Consider the following 20,856-nt stretch of genomic DNA (forward strand, 5'->3'; position numbering starts at 1 on the left):
AAAACCTCTAAAATGTCAAAGAGTTGATGAAATGGCACTATGGGATGAAGTGGCACAAGGGGGGTAATGAAACTACTCAAGGACTCTTATCTCTTAAAGTGTGATAAAGCTGCTACTGTATCACATACAAAATAATACTCTATAGTGTGCGTGACAGAACAGAAGAGCTATGTCACTTACTGCACTCGGTCACTTACTGTCACTTATTGCACATGCAATGCTGAGACTTTGCCCCCACTTTTTGCAAACCCAGAGACATCATGGTAAATGTAGTCTGCACTAGAAGACCATGTTATAGAAGATATAGAAATCAATGCGTGCTACATCAGGTAAAAGCAGTATACACAAGGCATACACAAAAGCATCTACTTGATTATTTAAAGGGGTACGCCACAAAAAAACATCTTATCACCTATCCAAAAGGGGACATCACGCCACTCCCCATCCATTCTTGTCTATGGGAGGGGGAGTGACGGTTAGTACATAGCCATCACGCCTCCTCCCATAGACATGAATGGAGTGGGCATGGCGGCTGTAGTCGCCAGTCATCCAGCACGGATGGGGATAAGATGTTTTCCGGCAGAGAACCTCTTTAATAATACCCTATATTGCACTATATAAGTCAAAAAAAATCTTGGATTGTTCCTTTAAAACACTATTAACTGATGTAATATGAATGGAAGTTGAAGAGAAAAAAAGTGTTATGAGATTAGGAACCTGTGGCTGCTGTCTCCCAGGAACAGTGCCACTATTGGCCATGAGTTGTGTCTGGTGTTCCAGCTCAGCACTCTACAAGCTATTGCGGCTAAGCTGCAATATAAAACACTATTCTTAAAGAAATGTGACACTTTTTCTAGAAGAAGCCAGGGGGTCCGACTGCTGGAACCCATTCATTGTCTATGGAGCTGCCGAAGAGAGGCGGCCCATAATGAATGGGGATCCAGCCCGCACATGACTCACCACTTCATTTATAATAAAGACCCTCTGCGATCTGACACTTATGCCTTACTGTATTCTATGGATAGGGGATAAGTAGTTTTAAGTAAGAATACCCCCTTAAAGAAGCAAGGACCCTGCATATCCTACACTAGTAACTGCTTAGAAAAAAAAACTATTACTGGCAAGATATCGGGGGAGATTTATCAAAACTTGTGCAGAGAAAGTGAAGCAGTTGCCCATAGCAACTTGATACCAGCTGTTCCTCTGGAAAAAAAATTTGCTAAATCTCCCCATTATCTTTCTGTGCTTTCACCCAAATAATTCTGATGGAATTCAAAACACTATCACATTAAACCACTGAGCGTCTGATATGATAAGAGTCCCATTAAATTCACTGCCAGATGCTCATGGACCTCCACTATCTTCATATGTTTAAAATATCTTTAGCAAATTTTTATATTAAAGGAAATCTGTCATCAGTATCACCTGCACTCACCTATTAGTATAGGCTTGTAGTGTGGGTAATACTTGTGAAATTATACTTACCGATCCCCGTTCTGAGCCTCTGTTCTGCCGATATTCTTATTATTGGACCATGGGAAACATTCCCAAACCCTTAGTGCATGGTGACGTTTATCTTCAATTCCCTGGGCTAATGCTCCTATGTTACAAAATGGAGCTCCACTCTGCAGCATAATGCCTCTTCTTGTTGTTAGATTTTACTTCATGCCAGCTGCCCATGTGGAGGAGAAGCAATATGCTGTAAAGTGGATCTCCATTTTGCACTTCCTCTAAAGATTGAAAATGGACGTCACCATGCACAGGGGGTCTTGGGAATGTCCCCCATGGTCCAATAATAAGAATATTGGTGAAACAGAGGCACAGATCGGGGATCAGTAAGTATAATTTTCATCAGTATCTTCTGCACTAGAAGCCTAAACCAGTAGGTTAGTGCGGGTGATACTGATGACAGATTCTCTTTGCTATATTATAGCCCTAGTTTATGAGTAGTCTTAAAAATTATTTTAAAAAATCTAACCAGCTGTTTATTAGCTATATTTGGTTGTTACACTAACAAATGAAAACCTGTATGTCCCCTATTACAGCAATAAGCCCCCTATGTATTACCATAATCATGTGTTACAACCAAAGGTACTACAGTAAATTTTATATTTTATTTAGGAAATAATACAGAAGCAAAGACACATAATAGAATTCTGCACTCATGCAAAGTAAATGTCTCTCGGCTCCTCTACAGATCTTCCAGCGGATGGGAAGGTAGGAGCGGTGTGGGGGGCTCAGAGGCAACTGCAGGCGGTTTTGTGCAGTATGATGCGCTTCTTCTGGCCAGAATAAGTGCATCATATTTCTCAAAACTCTGAGGCACCCCACGCCGCACCTACCTTCCCATCCGCAGGAAGATCTGAAGAGGAGTCGAGAGAAATTTACTTTGCGATGACAGGATTCTATGTGTCTTTGCTTCTGTATTATTCGATGTTGACAGATACAGCTTGGATGCCGGGGCATAGCAGGTAAGGTGCGGGGGACCATATCTGTGGGGGACCGCACCTTACCTTCTCTGCCCCGGTGTCCGAGCTGTACCTGTCAACATCGAGTTCAAGCTTCAATAAAGTGTAGTGAAGAAAACTGTTCCCTGTAGAGAAATGGTCCCAAGCAACTGATGATAAATGCTGAGTCAGCAAAGCCACTGTGATTGGCTGAGAAGCGCACACCCGCCCCATACTATTGGTTGTTGGGGTGGGGTGCAGCCTCACTCAACTCAGTATTTGGCACCAGCTCCCTGGACACATTTCACTACACTCCGATCTCCGCACTCTCACAGCAAGATAAAGTAAACTGTATCCTCGCTATGAGAGCAGAGATCGGGACAGAAGCGGAGAACAGGGATGTTGAAAACTGTGTCCTTGCTGCTGCGGCTTACTCTCGCCGCTGCTCATAGGCGTGCGCAGCCTATTGCATTAGGGTGTACACCCTAAAGCACAAACTCACTCCGCGCACGCGTGTGTGTTTATGTATATATATATATATATATATATATATATATATATATATATATATCCGTCCTACACTGTGTGACGATATAGCTCGCATAGTGTAGGAGGACTGGATCCAGGGCCGGTTTTAGGCTTAGCATGGCCCTGGGCAAAATCAGAAGTGGGGTCCCAAAAGTTGTAATAGTGCACTAATCAGATTAGCACATTTTTGGTCACTTCAAATACCATAAAAAATATCTAAAACGCAAAAAAAAAAAATGGTACCGATAAAAACTACAAATCACAGTGCTAAAAATGACCTTCATACATCTCCATATACAGAAAAATAAAAGTGCTATAGGGATCAGAATAGTACAATTTAATATTTTTGTATTCACATTAGGTTGGCAGCATAGTTCCCCCACATTAGGTTGGCAGAATAAATCTCCCACATTAGGATGGAAATATATTTCCCCCACATTAGGTGCTGTATAGTTCCCCCATATTAGGTTGGCAGTATAGTTCCCCCACATTAGGTTAGTAGTATAGTTCCCCCACATTAGGTTAGTAGTATAGTTCCCCCACATTAGGTTAGTAGTACAGTTCCCCCACATTAGGTTGTCAGTATAGTTCCCCCCACATTCGGTTGCCAGTATAGGTCCCCCACATTAGGTTGGCAGTATAGTTTGCCCACATTAGGTGCAGTACAGTTCCCCCACATTAGGTGCAGTACAGTTCCCCCACATTAGGTGCAATATAGTTCCCCCACATTAGGTGCAGTACAGTTCCCCCACATTAGGTGCAATATAGTTCCCCCACATTAGGTGCAGTATAGTTCCCCCACATTAGGTGCAGTACAGTTCCCCCACATTAGGTGCAATATAGTTCCCCCACATTAGGTGCAGTATAGTTATAATTGTAGGGAGGAGGGCTAGAAGTCTAGAATATACCATGAGGCGTATGGGACTAATTCTACCCCTGATCTTATATTTGCCAAGGGGTTCAATGGGCGGAGCCAAAAGGTTGTCAAAATTAGGTTTTGCCTAGAGTGTCAAAAATCCATGCACCAGCCCTGACTAGACCTCCCACTTGATTGTATGTTTGCTGGTGTTTATAGGGATGCATTTGATGTGGATTTGAAAAAAAATTGTAAGTTGGATGGTAAAACTCATGTTTTTCTTTACTTGGCAAACAGAAGAACGCTTTTACTATAAGATGGTGGCACAGAGGGGGGAATATTCCAAATTGAATTTTTTTTTGCACCAGATTGGTTGAAAAAGTGATGCGGCACCCAGCAAGCTTGGAGCAGCATGCACGTTGTAGTTTTGGGTCTGCAGCTGACCCAAAACTAGGACTCCCAGCATGTTGCACCATAATCTAAATTGTACTCCTATATAGTGCAAGATGTGTGGAGTTGTAGTTTTGGTCATCATAGATTGTATCAGGGCATGCTGGGAATTGTAGTTGGTAACTGCACCTCCCAGCATTGCATTCCTTCAAGGAATGCAATGCTGGGATTTTCAGTTACCAACTACAATTCCCAGCATGCCCTGATACAATATATGGTGACCAAAACTACAACTCCCATTATGTTGCACTATACTATAATATAGGTTGTAAGGTGCTACATGTTGTAGTTTTGGGTCAGCTGCAAAACCATAAGCTGTATCAGGGCATGCTGGGCATTACAGATAGTAACTGCAACTCCCAGCATGCCCTGATACAATCTAGGTCTGCTCTGCAGCTTTCCCAAAATTAATGCATTGCTTCCCCAGGACTCAGGTGTATAGTGCACCATAATGGGAGTTGTAGTTTTGGGTCAGCTGCAAAACCATAGACTCTATCAGGCTGATACAGCCTATGGTTTTGCCGCTGACCCAAAACTAATTTTGGGACAGCCGCAGAGCAGACCGAGATTGTATCAGGGCATGCTGGGAGTTGCAGTTAATACTAACTGTAATGCCCAGCATACCCTGATACTATCAGGGCATGCTGTGCGTTAAATTAGTAACTGCAACTCCCAGCATGCCCTGACCACACCACACATGCCCAGGCTCACAGCTCAGGACTACATTCCCATCATGTATGATTGTGACTGTCTATTATATGTAGCCTACATATAATAGACAATCACACATGATGGGGATGTAGTCCTGAGCTGTGAGCCTACATATAATAGACAGTCACAATCATACATGATAGGGATGTAGTCCTGAGCTGTGAGCATACATAATGTGGGGAGTGGGGTGGTTGTTGGCGTTGGTGATGTCGGGCGGGTGATGTCGGGGATGTCCAGTGGGGCTGGGGTTTAGTATTGAAAAAAAAGTCCTGCAGCAGGGGGTAATCACCTGCAGCGGTGATTAGGCACACCCTGTGCGCACGCCTATGCAGCTGCTGTAAAACTGTGAACCCGATCCCCATGGCTTTCATAAGTCTGAGGGATGTAGAAAGGTGTGTCCCTGCTGCTGGCTCTCTCCATCCCAATCCCCGCAGCGAGGATGTAGGAATGTGTGTCCGAGTGCAGAGGCAGGGGAGACTGCTATCCATCACCGCTCTCCCCTGCCTCTGATTACTGCTTCCTCAAATCAGTGTACCCGTTCCTCACTGCTTCGGGGATGGAGAGAGAGCAAGCAGTGGGGACACACATTTCGACATCCCCCAGGCTGATGAGAGCCGTGGGGATCGGGTTCACAGTTTTACAGCAGTGGCAAGAGCGAGTTGCAGCAGGGGGGACACCATTTTCAACATCCCTGTCCTCCGCCTCACTACCCTGATCTCTCTGCTCTCACAGAGAGGATACAGTTTGCTATATTCCGCTGTGAGAGTGCAAAGATCAGGGTGTAGTGAAATGTGTCCAGGGAGCTGGTGCTAGATTCTGAGCTGAGCGAGGATGCACACCCCACCAACAACCAATAGTATGGGCCGGGTGGGCATGTCTCAGCCAATCACAGTGGCTTTGCTGACTCAGCATTTATCCTCAGCTGCTTGGGAACATTTCTCTACAGAGAACAGTTTTCTTCACTACACCGGTGTTTGCATAAGAAGATAGTAGTGAGTGCAATTTATTCTTACTTCGAAAGACTGTATTACTCAAACTTCAATATTACTTGTTGTTCGCACCACTGCTACATAAGTACAGCCGGACTTATGTCCATCTCATAAACGGGATTACCGGGAGACACACACCCGCTGAAGTTCTAGTGTCTCTTTGATGGTGTATTATGTTTCTGTATTATTGCCTAAGATATCCTACTGGTGTTTCCTAGCACCGCCACGAGTCTTGCCGGGACTCCTTCTCCTTGTGCCCTCGGTAGAGTGGAGTTTGCGGTATTGCATCGTGCCCTCTGCTGATGACGTAAATTATTTAACCAACCTTTCCTATAAACAGATGAGTGAAACAGAATTACTGAAGAATAATATTGCTGAAGAATTACGTATACATTGCAATAATGCACTTTAATGGTAAAGGCAGAATAGGTAGATTGATCATGCATAATAAAGACTGCTTCTTAACAAAGTGCTTCTTTCTCTGGCACAGGATCCATACCAAAGTGGTTGCAGGGAACTCTACTACGCAATGGTCCTGGAATACACTCTATTGGGGAAATGTCATATAACCATTGGTTTGATGGCTTATCCCTATTGCACAGCTTCACTTTTAAAAATGGTAAGCATGCAGTCCTTAAGTCTTGAATATCAAATATTGTCCCAGTTATGCAGCATTACACACATTTCCCACTGTTACCTGCATTTTATTTATATCAGTGTTAGTAACACTGGCCAGCATGCAAGATCTTAAAGGGGTTATCCACCATAAGGTGATTTTGGTACGTACCTGGCAGACAGTAATGGACATGCTTAGGAAGGATCTGCGCTTGTCTTGGGGCAAAATGTTGTGAGATTACCATAACACTGTGGCTAGCTTTTGTGAACTGGTATTTCCTGTTTGACTATTCTTTTTTTTTACTACAAATCCCACAATTCCATTTTCCTCCCTCCCACACATCAGCCACCCCCCCATTGAAACATAAATGAGCTGCATCCATTCAAAGACCTGTGGTTTTCAATCAGGGTGCCTACAGCTGTTGCATTAGTTGCAGATTGATCTCTCTCCCACCAAGCGATCGCTCCACCCATTGAAGCAGACATGCTCCCTGTCATCAGCTGACTAGTGAGGTCAGGTCTCGGCTGCATTGCAACCTATGAAAAATCTGAGACAACAGTCATTTTGTATGCTGTTAAAAATAAATAGTGGAGTGAAAATCACAGAAGAATTGTGATAAAACCGTCACACACAGGTACAGACACTATATTATGAACTACACTAACTTTACAGCCCCTGTAGCATAGTCAAATTAAAAAAAATCCTGGAATAAGTTATACACAATATATAGAGCTTGCCCTGGGTACTGTGAAAGGTATAACTAGGCAAGGTTCCATGAAAAAGATCGCCCTATATCATTACAAAGAGGTCTACGTATAGAGCAGGGGAGGGAAGTTCTAATATTCCCGACAAAACAGAGTCTTTAAAAGAAAGCTATAAGCTTTATATTATGCTGAGAGCTACAGAGGTGAGCAGATAGATGATAGAGAGATAAAACAAATGTTCAATAGTCAGAGAGGTTGTGCTGAGCTGCGGCATGTACACCCCTCCCTCCCCCATTTGATTGATATATAAGGCTCAGTGCTGGAAGCCAAACCCTATATATAGCAATCAAGCAGGGCAGGGAGGGGTGGGGCAGTGAGGATGAGTGCATGAAGCAGCTCAGCACTGCCTTTACAACTTGAACTTACAAGAAAAACATCATTTTATAGCTTTACAGCCAGTTACATTTTTCCTAAATTATTTATTCTACTGTCCTTCAGTAAAGATAATTGTGAAAACAGCAAATGGTGTCTAATGATACAGCTATGTATGTAGGTGGGGTCACCACCCAATCTTCCAGCTTAGCGTGACCAAGCCACAAACTAACTTGTGAATGGGGAAGAGATTAAACCATTGTGATGATCAAAAGTATTATTAACTGAAAGAGTCTTGTGATGAATGTTGTTTCTTCTCTTTTTTCATAAAAAAGGGAAGAATTAGACCTTAACCCCGTGGGAGTCTGAGAAAAGGAAGATGCATCACTGACCAGAAGAGTCAGTGATAACTATATATGAGTCCCAGAAGTGGAGCTGTAAATGTGACTTAAAGGGGTACTCCGGCCCTAAGACATCTTATCCCCTATCCAAAGGATATCCCGAGAGCAATCTCTGATGCAGCACCCCTCTATCATCAGCCTCACGGAGCGAAGATGGCTCCCTGTCTGATGACTAACGATCACAGGGCTGGAGTATCATAATGACAGATTATGCCATACATCATACTGATACACTTCAGTGTCCCACAGTAGCAATCCTCTGCATTACCAGCAATACTGATAACAACTAATATTAGAAAAACAATTAAAGCATGCCAGATCCATCTTCTGATGATGAAACAGAAATCTTTTAGTTAGGAACTGTAGTTTTCCTACCATTAATGCTGACCATTGGACATCACTTCCAGAGTACACAGTAAATTTAAGCAATGATCCCATTACATGACAGAGGCCAAAAGAATAGACGCTGCAAGATAACACATTCTAGATCTGAATGAATGAACTAATTGTATGAAATACTTTCGTCTTTACATAGTTGAATGTGCTGAGAACAAAATCACACAAATATTATCAATGGAAATCAAATTTATCAACCCATGGAGGTCAGGATATGCCAACCGCACCAGAATATGGTCTTTTAAGGGGTCTGTGGATCTCATCTCGGTACCTAATGGCAGTCAGGCTACCTCTGGCAAGCACATGGAGGGCTATGCGGCCCCCAAAGAAATGCCACCCCACACCATTACTGACCCACCGCCAAACCGGTCGTGCTGGAGGATGTTGCAGGCAGTAGAACGTGCTCCACGGTGTCTCCAGACTCTGTCCCATCTGTCACGTGCTCAGTGTGAACCTGCTTTCATCTGTGAAGAGCGCAGGATGCCAGTGGTGAATTTGCCAATCTTGGTGTTCTCTGGCAAATGCCAAACGTCCTGCACAGTGTTGGGCTATAAACACAACCCCCACCTGTGGACATTGGGCCTTTATTGGGGGGTTTCTTGCTAATTGCCTATAATTTCCACCTGTTGTCTGTTCCATTTGCGCAACAGCATGTGAAATTGATTGTCAATCAGTGTTGCTTCCTGAGTGGACAGTGTGATTTCACAGAAGTGTGATTTACATGGAGTTACATTGTGTTGTTTAAGTGTGCCCTTTATTTTTGAGCAATGTAATGGTTTAGATTTACTGTGTTAATCAGTGCAGTCTATTTTACTATGCTCTAGAGCAATATAAAGCAAAATAAGGTATTCTGTGTGATATATACATATTTTTAATATGGGAGAATTGGTATGACAGATGACATTAAGTTGCATCTATCATTACTTTATGTCAGAGGTATACATTGGACACTTACCAATGCACAACACAATGTGAAAACAGCCTAGAGGAATAGAAGGGAGAGTGTTTTCTTACCTTGACTACTTCCATTGTTCTAAATCTTTGCAAAACTGTCATTGGTTAATTGACAGGTGACGTGTACTACAGAAGTAAGTTTCTTCGCAGTGACACCTACAATTGCAATATGGAGGCCAACAGAATAGTGGTGTCAGAATTTGGCACAATGGCTTATCCAGACCCCTGCAAAAACATATTCTCCAAGTAAGTTTCAGTCTAATGTTGTCTTTTGTAGGAATATAGAAGGTTACATTTTAGCATTGATTTAGTCAGTGCTACTTTTTAGTTTCTTTTATAGTATTGATACATAGGGGGAGATTTTCAATTTAAAATGCACAAGATCACTGCCACAATTTGCACTAAAAAGTGGTTCACATTTATTGAGTGCTTAACACAATTTATCTACTAGTAGTGGTGTCTAATACAGCACTTGAGGAATGTTGGTAGTGCGCAAGTAGGGTTCCATCCCTTAGGTCAATATCAACAGGGTGGACTCGGCACCTGATTTTATCGCCTATAATGTTTATTTTAATGCAACTCTAAATTAAATAAAGTTTTGGTCACAACAAATCTATACATATGTCGAAAGTCATAATGAAAATGAATGAATGTAAAATGAATGTAAACTTAAATTACATGAAAATAACATATCTAAGGGAAAATGGTAGAAAGGCATAAGGTATGCATGTAAATAGTATATCCAATCTCTGTAAAAAAATATATATATCTGGAGGCATATCTGCGACGATGATATTTGTAATGTAGGTTAAACCAACAAAAATGCTGTGAAGCGCCACATAGAACATAGAGTAATTTGTAGTAAAGAAATTCCGTCCAGCGCAAGATGTGCAGGTAAAATCTTGCCTCATGAAAATATTCCCACAGTAGTCACATCCAGAGAACAGTGGCTGACGTGTTTCGCACCTTGGTGCTTAAAGGGATATTCCAGACAAAACCTTTTTTTTATATATATATATATCAACTGGCTCCGGAAAGTTAAACAGATTTGTAAATTACTTATATTAAAAAATCTTAATCCTTCCAATAGTTATTAGCTTCTGAAGTTTTCTGTTTAACTGCTCAATGATGATGTCACGTCCCGGGAGCTGTGCATGATGGGAGAATATCCCTATAGGAACTGCACAGCTCCAGGGATGTGAGTCATCAGAGAGCAGTTAGACAGAAAACAACAACTCAACTTCAGAAGCTAATAACTATTGGAAGGATTAAGATTTTTTAATAGAAGTAATTTACAAATCTGTTTACCTTTCCGGAGCCAGTTGATATATATAAAAAAGTTTTGGCCTGGAATACCCCTTTAATCATAGACTGACACAATTTACAAACCATACAAGTTAAAATACATGTGAAAGAGTCACATTACCCATTACTTCATTAATTACAAAACACTTGAGACAGTTGTAAAACCCAGAGTAGGTGTGTTCATTGCGTCCATCAGGATAATATTATACCTTTGCATGTTTTTTGGATACCATTATTCTATGTGCTTTATACTTTTATACTTTAAAGGGGTACTCCGGTGCTTACACATCTTATGCCCTATCCAAAGGATAGGGGATAAGATGCCTGATCGCGGGAATCCTGCAGCTGGGGATGCCCGTGATCATGCACGCGGCACCCCGTTTGTAATCAGTCCCCGGAGCGTGTTCGCTCCGGGTCTGATTACGGTCGACCACAGGGCCGGCAGCGTGTGAGGTCACGCCTCCGCCTCCGTGTGACGTCACTCTCCACCCCTCAATGCAAGCCTACGGGAGGGGGTGTGGATAGGTGATAAGATGTCTAAGCACCGGAGTACCCCTTTAAGACTTCGAACCAAAGACATGGTGCTCCAAACGGTGACTTTATAAAATTTCCACTGTAACATTTATGGGGCAACTAGTCACCGATGGACTCCCGGTATTTTCTGACTTCTTATTTCTGTTGCTATGGGTTACCGCCTGTTGGATGCAATGTTCACATCTTCCCAATAATTAACATGGGGATCTCCGGATCTGAAAGAACAACGATTCATTCATAGGTGATAAGGCAAGGCAAGGAAAAATTCAAGTAAACCTCTTCAAACCTTGAAACCAGACATTCATTTTATAGTCAACAAAATATGCAATATTTAAGAGCATGTCATAATTAGATCCAATCTTTTATTTAATCCTCGTGGATGTCTGGTTTCAAGAAGAGACATCCAATATGTTTCTCTATTGTACAACTTCCTCCTAAGATCTCCTCCTCTAGGACCTGGTTTAACTTCTTCCAACCCAGACACTATAAGAGATTTCGTATCTCCGGCATGAGCGTCTCTAAAATGTCTGGATAGCATTGAAATATTTATTCCATTATTGTTAACATCAGATACATGTTTTATGTAACTCTATATAGTGTACAATTTAATTAGATCAAACAGATTATAAAAAAGTACATTCCAGTGTTGGAAACGGACCCTATCTTAAAAGAGATTGTATCAGAAGGAATAGTTACAGTGTCCAAGCAGGGTCCTTCATTAGGTTCCACCCTATCTCCTGGTTTCTATATGAGCAACAAAAGTGTGAATAGGGACCAGCAACGAACATGGCTTGATAGTACAGGCAGTTGGAGATGCGGATACATGGATATTGCCAGAAGCGTGATTTCATGTTATACAGGTGGCAAGCATATTATACGGGACTACATTAATGGTAATACCAAATCTATTGTATATGTAGCCACCTGTGTGTCTTGTAAATTACAATACGTAGGGTGCACAAGAAACTCATTGAAAAAACGCTTCGGGAAACATATATCTGATGTTAACAATAATGGAACTATTCCTTCTGATACAATCTCTTTTAAGATAGGGTCCGTTTCCAACACTGGAATGTACTTTTTTATAATCTGTTTGATCTGATTAAATTGTACACTAAATGGAGTTACAAAAAACATTGCATCCAACAGGCGGTAACCCATAGCAACGGAAAGAAGTCAATCGGTGACTAGTTGCCCCATAAATGTTACAGTGGAATTTTATAAAGTCACTGTTTGGAGCACCATGTCTTTGGCTCGAAGTCTAAAAGTATAAAGCACATAGAATAATGGTATCCAAAAAACATGCAAAGGTATAATATTATCCTGATGGACGCAATGAACACACCTACTCCGGGTTTTACAACTGTCTCGAGTGTTTTGTAATTAATGACGTAATGGGACGTAATGGGACCCTTTTACATGTATTTTAACTTGTATGGTTTGTAAATTGTGTCAGTCTACGATTAAGCCCCGAGGTGCAAAACGCATCAGACACTGTTCTCTGTATGTGACTACTGTCGGAATATTTCAATAAAGTAAGATTTTACCTGCACATTTTGAGCTGCATCTTTACTACAAATTTGTATGCCAAGCCGAGGGCGGGACCGGCGCATCCTTGCACAGGTGATGCAGTGAACGCCTGAGTCGGTGAGTGGTATATGTGTTTGCACTATTAACATAGAGTAATATACGGTATGTTGTTAAAGACATGCAGAGAACCAAAATACAAACAAGGCAAAAGAGTAATGGAATATCTATGAGGGAAAATAGAGCCAAAAAGGAATGTGGAAAATCAGAAAAAAAGGTCTGAGAGGTGAAGAACAGGGGACAGAAAGTGTGCAATTTCTTTATCTTTTTCAGCTTACACACTTCCGGCCTTTCTGACTAGGAAGAGATATCATCCACAGGCCTCACTTTATACCCTTAAAGGGTTACTCCGCTGCTCAGCGTTTGCAACAAACTGTTCCAAATGCTGGAGCCGTCACCGGGAGCTCGTGATGTCATATCTCCGCCCCACAGCTGTCACGCCCCTTCCCATAGACTTGCATTGAGGGGGTGGGGCATGATGTTGTTAGGGGGGGGGGGGGCTATGATATCATGAGCTGCCGGCTCCAGCGTTCGGAACAGTTTGTTCCAAACGATGAGCAGCGGAGTACCCCTTTTAAGTTTCACTTCTTTGCACACCTTTAGTGACTATAGGTCACAAATCCATCTCTCTCCATCACACTCATTTCTCCAGCAATCCAGTGAGTACCTTATTTTACCCTGTGTTTTATGTGGCTTTTCACTGACTATATTTTTCTTTCCTTTTTGTTGATTTAACAAACATTACAAATACGATTGTTGTACTTTAACCTGTACTGCAGATATCAGCTGCTGTTTTTCCTTATCTTTCCCTCCTCATATGCATTTAGATGGGTAGTCATCTCTTCATGCAACATTTATTCTTGTTTGACCTTAAGTACCCTTTGAAATGGACTTTTGGATGTACTTAGATACTGCATGCAAATGTTGCTGATTGTTTACACTCATCATTGCAGATGTTCTTTGCTCAATTCCTGTAAAATACCAGACACTCGACGGACCCCATTCAAGTCAATGGGATTCGTCAGGACCCATTTGTGTCTGTTGTAAAAAAATAAAAATAAAAAGGGTCAGTTCGAGTTCCTTTTTAGGTGCTCCAAATGGGACTTACTTACCGATCTTCTGTCTGCAGCTCAATTTTCGGTAATTCATAGTTGTCGTTTTTTTTTTTGGTAATGAGCCTGCTTGGCGCATGGAGGGGGGGCGGTGATGTCCGGTGTTCTGAAGGTCTGTGCACGCTGGCTACCTCATTGCAACACCTCCTTCCTCTGTGCTGAGCTTTATACAATGAAAAAAGCCAGCATGCACAGATTTTCAGAACACTGGACTCACCGTGTACCCCTCCCCCCTCCATGCACCAAACTGGCTCATTAACATATCCATTAGACCTTGGATTACTGAAGAATGGAGCCACAGTCGGAAGGTCGGTTGTCACTCACACTATAATTCTGTACCAATAGGGTAGTGTTGGTTATACTGATGACAGAATCCCTTTAAGTGAATTGGAGATCAGAAAATGCACTAAATATAGGAATATTAGGAACGTGTGCTGTACTGATAGGGAGTTTCATGCAGTGTAATCTCCTTTAACTGACTGTACGTGATCAATATTATTTGATAGCTATGCTTAGTTTTACTAATGTTTGCATAAGCCTGCCTGTCTAAAGTCTCTATCTTTAACATGTTACATGCTGATTTCAGGGCCTTTACTTACTTGTCACATGTTGTACCTGAGTTCACTGACAATTGCCTTATTAATATCATAAAGTTTGGAGATGATTATTATGCTTCATCTGAGACCAACTTTATCAGAAAGATTGATCCTCAGTCATTGGACACACTAGAAAAGGTAGGTCTGTTGTCATGCTACATATAAACAAGGGAAAACTTATCACTTAATGACATAAAAAGAAGACAAACCTTCAGATATGGATTAGGTGCAATGTCCGTGTTGTGAGATTCAACTGTGAGGTTTAGTTAGTATATGGAAATGTGATATGGGATATATGGATTTGAAGTTAAATAAATGCAATACCACATGCTTTAGGATATCTGTGCAATTTCACTTTCTATCTATCTATCTATCTGTCTGTCTCTATTTTTATGTTTATGTTTATCTATTAGTTCCTTCAGCCACTTTCAAGAGGTTATTTGGAGACATTTTAACTTCCATATAGTGGGCACAATGCCCTGTTCTCCCATGGTTTTACTAAACTGAACTGACGATTCTATGATGTTCTAACTCCAATTAAGTAGAATTGCAGAGGGTCCAGACATTGTGATTGTAATAAAGAAGCTAACATTTACCATATAACATCCATCTATAAGCGGCTCTTCAATAATCCAATGAATTTTTTTTACAGGTGGATTATTTGAAATATGTGACAGTCAATATAGCAACCTCTCACCCGCACTATGACAGTGAAGGGAATACCTTCAATATGGGGACAGCTATTGGTGACAAAGGGAAAACAAAGTACTTGATTTTTAAAGTTCCACCAACAGCAGCAAGTAAGAAAAAAGAGAAATATTATTTGTACCAAAATCTCTTTCATATGGCCATTATGTATACATGATGTACAAATGTATAATACATTACACTTTTGAAATCTACTTGGGTGAATACTGTACCTCAGTAGGTCTCCAATTTTAAAAACCCTAACATGTTCTATTGAGTGCATGAGGCCTAAGGATCTATGTAATGAAATATAGATTGAAATATGTAATGCCTAATGGCTTATTTGACCAAAATGGGGAAATTGCAGATAATTGCAATGATTAACACAAATTTGCGGTAAAACTGTTGCATTTCGATGCAGTTTAGCAAAAATTGGGGCAATAAACTGTGATCTAAATACAATGTGTGAACAGACCCTAAAGCTGTTGCTTCATTTAATGAGCTGTGCACCTTTGTGAGCAGTACATGATCAGGACAAAGTCAGCATCTGGACAAGATCAGGATCAAGTTTTCATTCAATAACAGCAGGCACAACCTTATAAACAGCAAATCTATTAAAAACTGCATAACTTTATATACAGAGACCTGGAAACCACTTTTAAGAACTCATGCACATGACCATATTATGGCGCTGTAGAAGCTGTGAACTCTAGGGTCATTCTTACCATGTTTTAATCCTATGGCTGCTCCCATATCACAGCCGGACCCACGCAGCTTCTCATTTATTTGAATGAGCTTACCAGTCACTATCTGACTAGGGTTTTAAGTCTGGTCACAAAACCGGATCACTATCTGACTCTGGTCGGCTCATTAAAATGAATGGGAAAGCTGCGCAGGGGCCGGAGGACTAAGACGAGGTGTGGATGCACCCCTAGACACCACAGTGTACCCCTTCATGCCTCAAATGTTTTGCTTCTATAGAATATCTTTATAGTACAATGCTATGTAGAGGCAATAAATAGTGACACATGGTCCCTATGACTCCATAATACAGAGAAGTATTCCAATCCAGTCCACAGGATCGGGGATAACAAGCTTATCAAGGGGAGTCAGACTGTTGTGCCCCCTCTGATCGCAAGAACAGGGATAAAATTGTCACTGAATGGTACACATCATACCCATGTGGCCAGAACTTCATTTATTCTTCATTGGGCTGCCAACATTTCATAGTTTGGGGCTCTGAAATGTTTAGCAGCCCCATAAAGAATGGACTTCTGGCTGTTTATTTGAGCTGCACACCATTTATTCAGAGAACAATCCAATCCCTGTGTCATGAATGGGGGGCAGGGAGAAGTGAGCCCTAAAGCTGTCCCTAAAAAAACACTCTCCTGCTAATCCGACTTGCTCATCCGCCCTAAATGACGGGTCGACAACTTAGAGCCAGTCCCTTCCTTGCGCTAAAGTGCATGGATGTTGAAGTTAACAAAACAAACAGAACTGTACAAAGTCAGGAACATTACGGGAATACAATTACCAACAAACAGATATATAAATACAAACAAGGCAGGATATAGCATACTAACATACAGTTCAGAAACCTCGAACAAGAGTAAATGCAGATATGATAATATGAACAAGACTAGATATGAGGATAGGTTTACAGAAGACAAAACCAGGAGATGCAGGGGATAAACAGGTTAACTGAATGTCAGAAAACTAAACAGGCCAGGAAATCAAGAACACTGTTCACACTACACTCAGAACAAGGAACACACAGGATACCCCACTCCAATCATGGAGGGACATCAATACTAAAGCCAAATAGGCTCCTAGCTAGTGGGCACACTCCACCGTGTGATCAGGATACTAGCCTAGTAGGAAACAAAAATCCTTAATACAAGCAAACAAGGGTATAGACACAAGGCTAAGTAACTCCTAGATGGACTAGAACAAAGCTCAGAACAGGATTCTATCCTAGATGATCCAGGATCAAACCAAGTTGTTTTGATGACTGACAAAACGCACAGTGTGGATACAGCCTAAGGAAACACAAAGCAAATGCAGAATGAACATTACAAAAATACTAAAACCCGACAAACGTACTAAAACAAAGCAGGCTAAAATCTATATATCAAACAGGACAAATAACCAGGGTCAAACTCAGGAAATGTGCTCAGACAGACAAAAGCTAAGGTGCATCATAAACATGACATGGTCAGAGTAACAGGTCTAATAACCAGTCCTAAAGAGGTCTTATATATCCTCCCAGTGCTGAACTCAGGAAGGTTAACTCTTCCCATTCCAGGGATAATTAACACAGAAACTATTCAGACGTATACAAATGTCTGAACAGGACCCAAAGCAGAAAATACAAAATACAGATAAACGAACATTACACTGTTTTTTAGATTTGTGGTGGTCCCTTTGGTCAAAACTCCATTGATCAGTTTGTTTTCCCCTATCCTATGGATAGGGGACAACTTCAAGAGATGGGAATACCCCTTTAGGGTAGGGTCACATGTGCCATATTTGCTGCATATTTGCTGCTGTGTATTTTCCTACTCATTAAAATCAACTGCAGAAAATATGCTGCAGCATACAACACGTGTGATCCTACCCTTAATATGATTCTTTCTACAATCATCTTATGGATAATTAAATATTATCTATTCGCAGATAAAGATAAGAAGTCGCCCTTGAAAAATGCTGAGATACTGTGTTCCATTCCTGCACATCACCTTTTGAGCCCTAGTTACTATCACAGCTTTGGAATGACAGAAAATTACATCATAGTAATAGAACAGCCTTTAAGGCTGGATATCGTAAAAATGGCAACTGCATATTTCCGCGGAGTTAACTGGGCTTCATGCATCAGCTTCCATAATGATGAGAAGGTAAGTTCACTACAGATACAAATCTTAAAGATCTACCCTGAATTATGTTTATTAGGAAGTGGAGTATATATGATTTTATAAATATATTGTCAGTAACTTAAAGAATCAATCTGTATTTATGTTCTCAGTCCCACTTCAAATACTGTAGCTCAGTTACAATACTTTCAGAAAGTCATTCCTTTTACTATTTTCAAATTTTTTTATGTTGTGGCCTTGTGCTAAAAAAAAATGAAAATTCAAGTTTCCCTATCATTCTGCGCTCAATACCCCATAATGATAAAGTAAAACAGAGTGTTACAAATATTTGATAATTTATTGAAAAGGAAAAAGCTAAAATATTGCATTGGCATATGTATTCAGATCCTTTACTATGAAGCACCGTTGGTAGCAATTACAGCCTCCAGTCTTTTTGAGAATAATGCCACCTAGATTTGGGGATTTTCTGCCATTTTTCTCTCCACACATGTTCAATTGGGTTTCAAGTCTAGACTCTGTCTGGGCCACTCAAGGACATTCACAGAGTTGTATCTAAGCCGCTCCTGTGTTGTCTTGTTGGAAGGTGAACATCCACATCAAGTGAAGGTCCAGTCTGAGGTCCAGAGCACTCTGGATCATGTTTTCATTAGGAATATCTTTTTTCTTACCTCCATTAAGCTTTCCCTAAACCCTGACCAGTTTTCCTGTCCCAGCCACTGAAAGTGCTGCAGTCATAGTTGACCTTCTGAAAAATTCTCCCATCAGCACCAGAATCTCTGGAGTTCAGCCAGAGTGACCATTAGGTTCTTAGTCACCTCTCTTACTATGGCTCTTCTCTAATGATTAGTTTGTTGCAGCAGCTAGCTCTAGGAAGTGTCCTAGTTGTTCCAAAATTATGGAGGCCACTGTGCTCCTGAGAACCTTCAGCGCAGTAAAATTTTTTTATAGCCTTCTACAGATCTGTCCCTGCACAAAATCCTTTCCCTGAGCTTTACAGGCAGTTATTTCCACCACATGGTTTGGTTGTTGCTCTGATATGCATTGTCAGCTGTGCGACCTTATATAGACAGGGATGTGTCTTTACAAATCATATCAGGTGAATTTACCACAGGTGACTCCAATCAAGGTGTAGAAACATCTCAGAGATGGTCAAGAGAAATGGGAGGAGCCAGAGCTAAATTTCATTATGTCCAAGAGAAAATGTAGTTTTACCTTTTTAATAAATTAGCAAAAATTTCTAAATTCACTTTGTCATGGGGTATCAAGTAGAAAATGATAGGGGAAACATGTTTTTTTTAAATTATTATTATTATTTTTAACTGCAATAACAAAATGTGTATTTTACATGAAGAAGCAATGCAATGTATGCTGCCTGCAATTTTTGCATGAGGACTAATGGGGGGGGGGGGGTTCTAGTGTATACCGCTGCATATTTTGTAATGGGACAGAAGACTCATTAACCCTTCAAATTACTTAGGCTGGAAATTCATCTTCATTTAATGCACCCTGATCCTCACACTTACTACATTATCCTTACTGATATCAGTCTTTGGGAGTAAAATGATATAGAATGCATACATGCAAATTCATTCATCCTTGACTGCAATGCTGTGATGCCTATGGGAAATTTAGATCCACACTACTTATGGGGATGTGGCCACAGTGCCCACTAGCACCATCCTGATATAGGCCATAGCAGTTCCTATGTTTGGATATAAACTGATACTTCTTATATTCTTGTATATGCATCAGGTTTTCATTTATTGAGAGTTAAGTTTCGGCTGGTGATTTGAGAATAATATTTCTTTCTTGTTTGATTCTCTTTAGACATGGTTTCACATCATCGATAAAAAGACCAAAAAGCCAGTTGCAGAAAAGTTTTACAGTGACGCTTTGGTATTTTACCACCATGTCAATGCATATGAAGAAGATGGCCATATAGTGTTTGACATTATTGCATACAAGGACAACAGTTTATATGAAATGTTTTACATGGCCAATTTAAGGAAAGACTTAACACAGGATACTGCAGTAACCTCAATACCAACCTACCAACGGTTTGTTGTCCCCCTACAGTTAGACAAGGTCAGTTTCTTTTTGTCTTATGTAATACATTTTTGTTACAGTTTTTTTTTTTTTGCCTATACGTATTGGTGCCTATACGTATCTTGGTGCACCACCGCTGATATTTGCAGATCTTTTAGTTGTTAGCAGCTGCTCCTCAGTTAGGCTAGGTTTTTAACTTAAAGGGCTACTCCGCTCCTCAGCGTTTGGAACAAACTGTGACAGCCATCACGCCCGCTCCCATAGACTTGCATTGAGGGGGCGGGGCGTGACGTCATAGCCTCGTGATGGCTGTCACAGTTTGTTGAGCTCCCGTCGCCGGCTCCAGCCTTCAGAATAGTTTGTTCCAAATGCTGAGCAGGGGAGTACCCCTTTAAAGTATGTTTTAATACAGAAATAAAAATAGGAGACTTTGTAAGATTAGCTGTCAGTTAAATTTATCCCCCTGAAATATGTTGTATTTGTTTTCCAAATGGCTTATCACCTTTACAAGCAGATGCTTTCTGTCCTGTGAGTTGTGAGATGAGGCCTCCATCAATCAGACATGTTTTTCCAGCACATCCCACAGATTCCATGGAGAACAAAACCTTGAGCTCTTTGTCATGTTGCATACATTTTTCCTAAACAATTTTTGCAGTGAGGCTAAAAGAGACCACAACCATTAGGAAATACTGTTA

General features: G+C 41.0%; 2 protein-coding genes across 4 annotated transcripts in view; one reads left to right on the forward strand and one right to left on the reverse strand.

Annotated features, from left to right (window-relative positions):
• LOC130276601 (polycystic kidney disease protein 1-like 2) overlaps window positions 1–20,856 on the reverse strand; it is a 264,668-nt gene that overhangs the window by 200,372 nt on the left and 43,440 nt on the right. The window contains exon 2 of the mRNA XM_056526192.1: window positions 6,187–6,311. Within this exon, the coding sequence (XP_056382167.1) occupies window positions 6,187–6,311 (125 nt within the window). The remainder of the gene's footprint in view (window positions 1–6,186; window positions 6,312–20,856) is intronic.
• Window positions 1–20,856, forward strand: part of BCO1 (beta-carotene oxygenase 1) — a 66,228-nt gene that overhangs the window by 18,879 nt on the left and 26,493 nt on the right. For all 3 annotated transcript variants that reach the window (XM_056526200.1, XM_056526199.1, XM_056526198.1), the window contains exons 2-7: window positions 6,472–6,600; window positions 9,541–9,670; window positions 14,549–14,696; window positions 15,211–15,358; window positions 17,922–18,139; window positions 19,943–20,200. In XM_056526200.1, coding sequence (XP_056382175.1) covers window positions 6,540–6,600; window positions 9,541–9,670; window positions 14,549–14,696; window positions 15,211–15,358; window positions 17,922–18,139; window positions 19,943–20,200 — 963 coding nt within the window. In that variant the 5' untranslated portion in view covers window positions 6,472–6,539. The remainder of the gene's footprint in view (window positions 1–6,471; window positions 6,601–9,540; window positions 9,671–14,548; window positions 14,697–15,210; window positions 15,359–17,921; window positions 18,140–19,942; window positions 20,201–20,856) is intronic.

Source organism: Hyla sarda, chromosome 6 (genome assembly GCF_029499605.1).
Source record: "Hyla sarda isolate aHylSar1 chromosome 6, aHylSar1.hap1, whole genome shotgun sequence".
NCBI classification, from domain to species: domain Eukaryota; kingdom Metazoa; phylum Chordata; class Amphibia; order Anura; family Hylidae; genus Hyla; species Hyla sarda.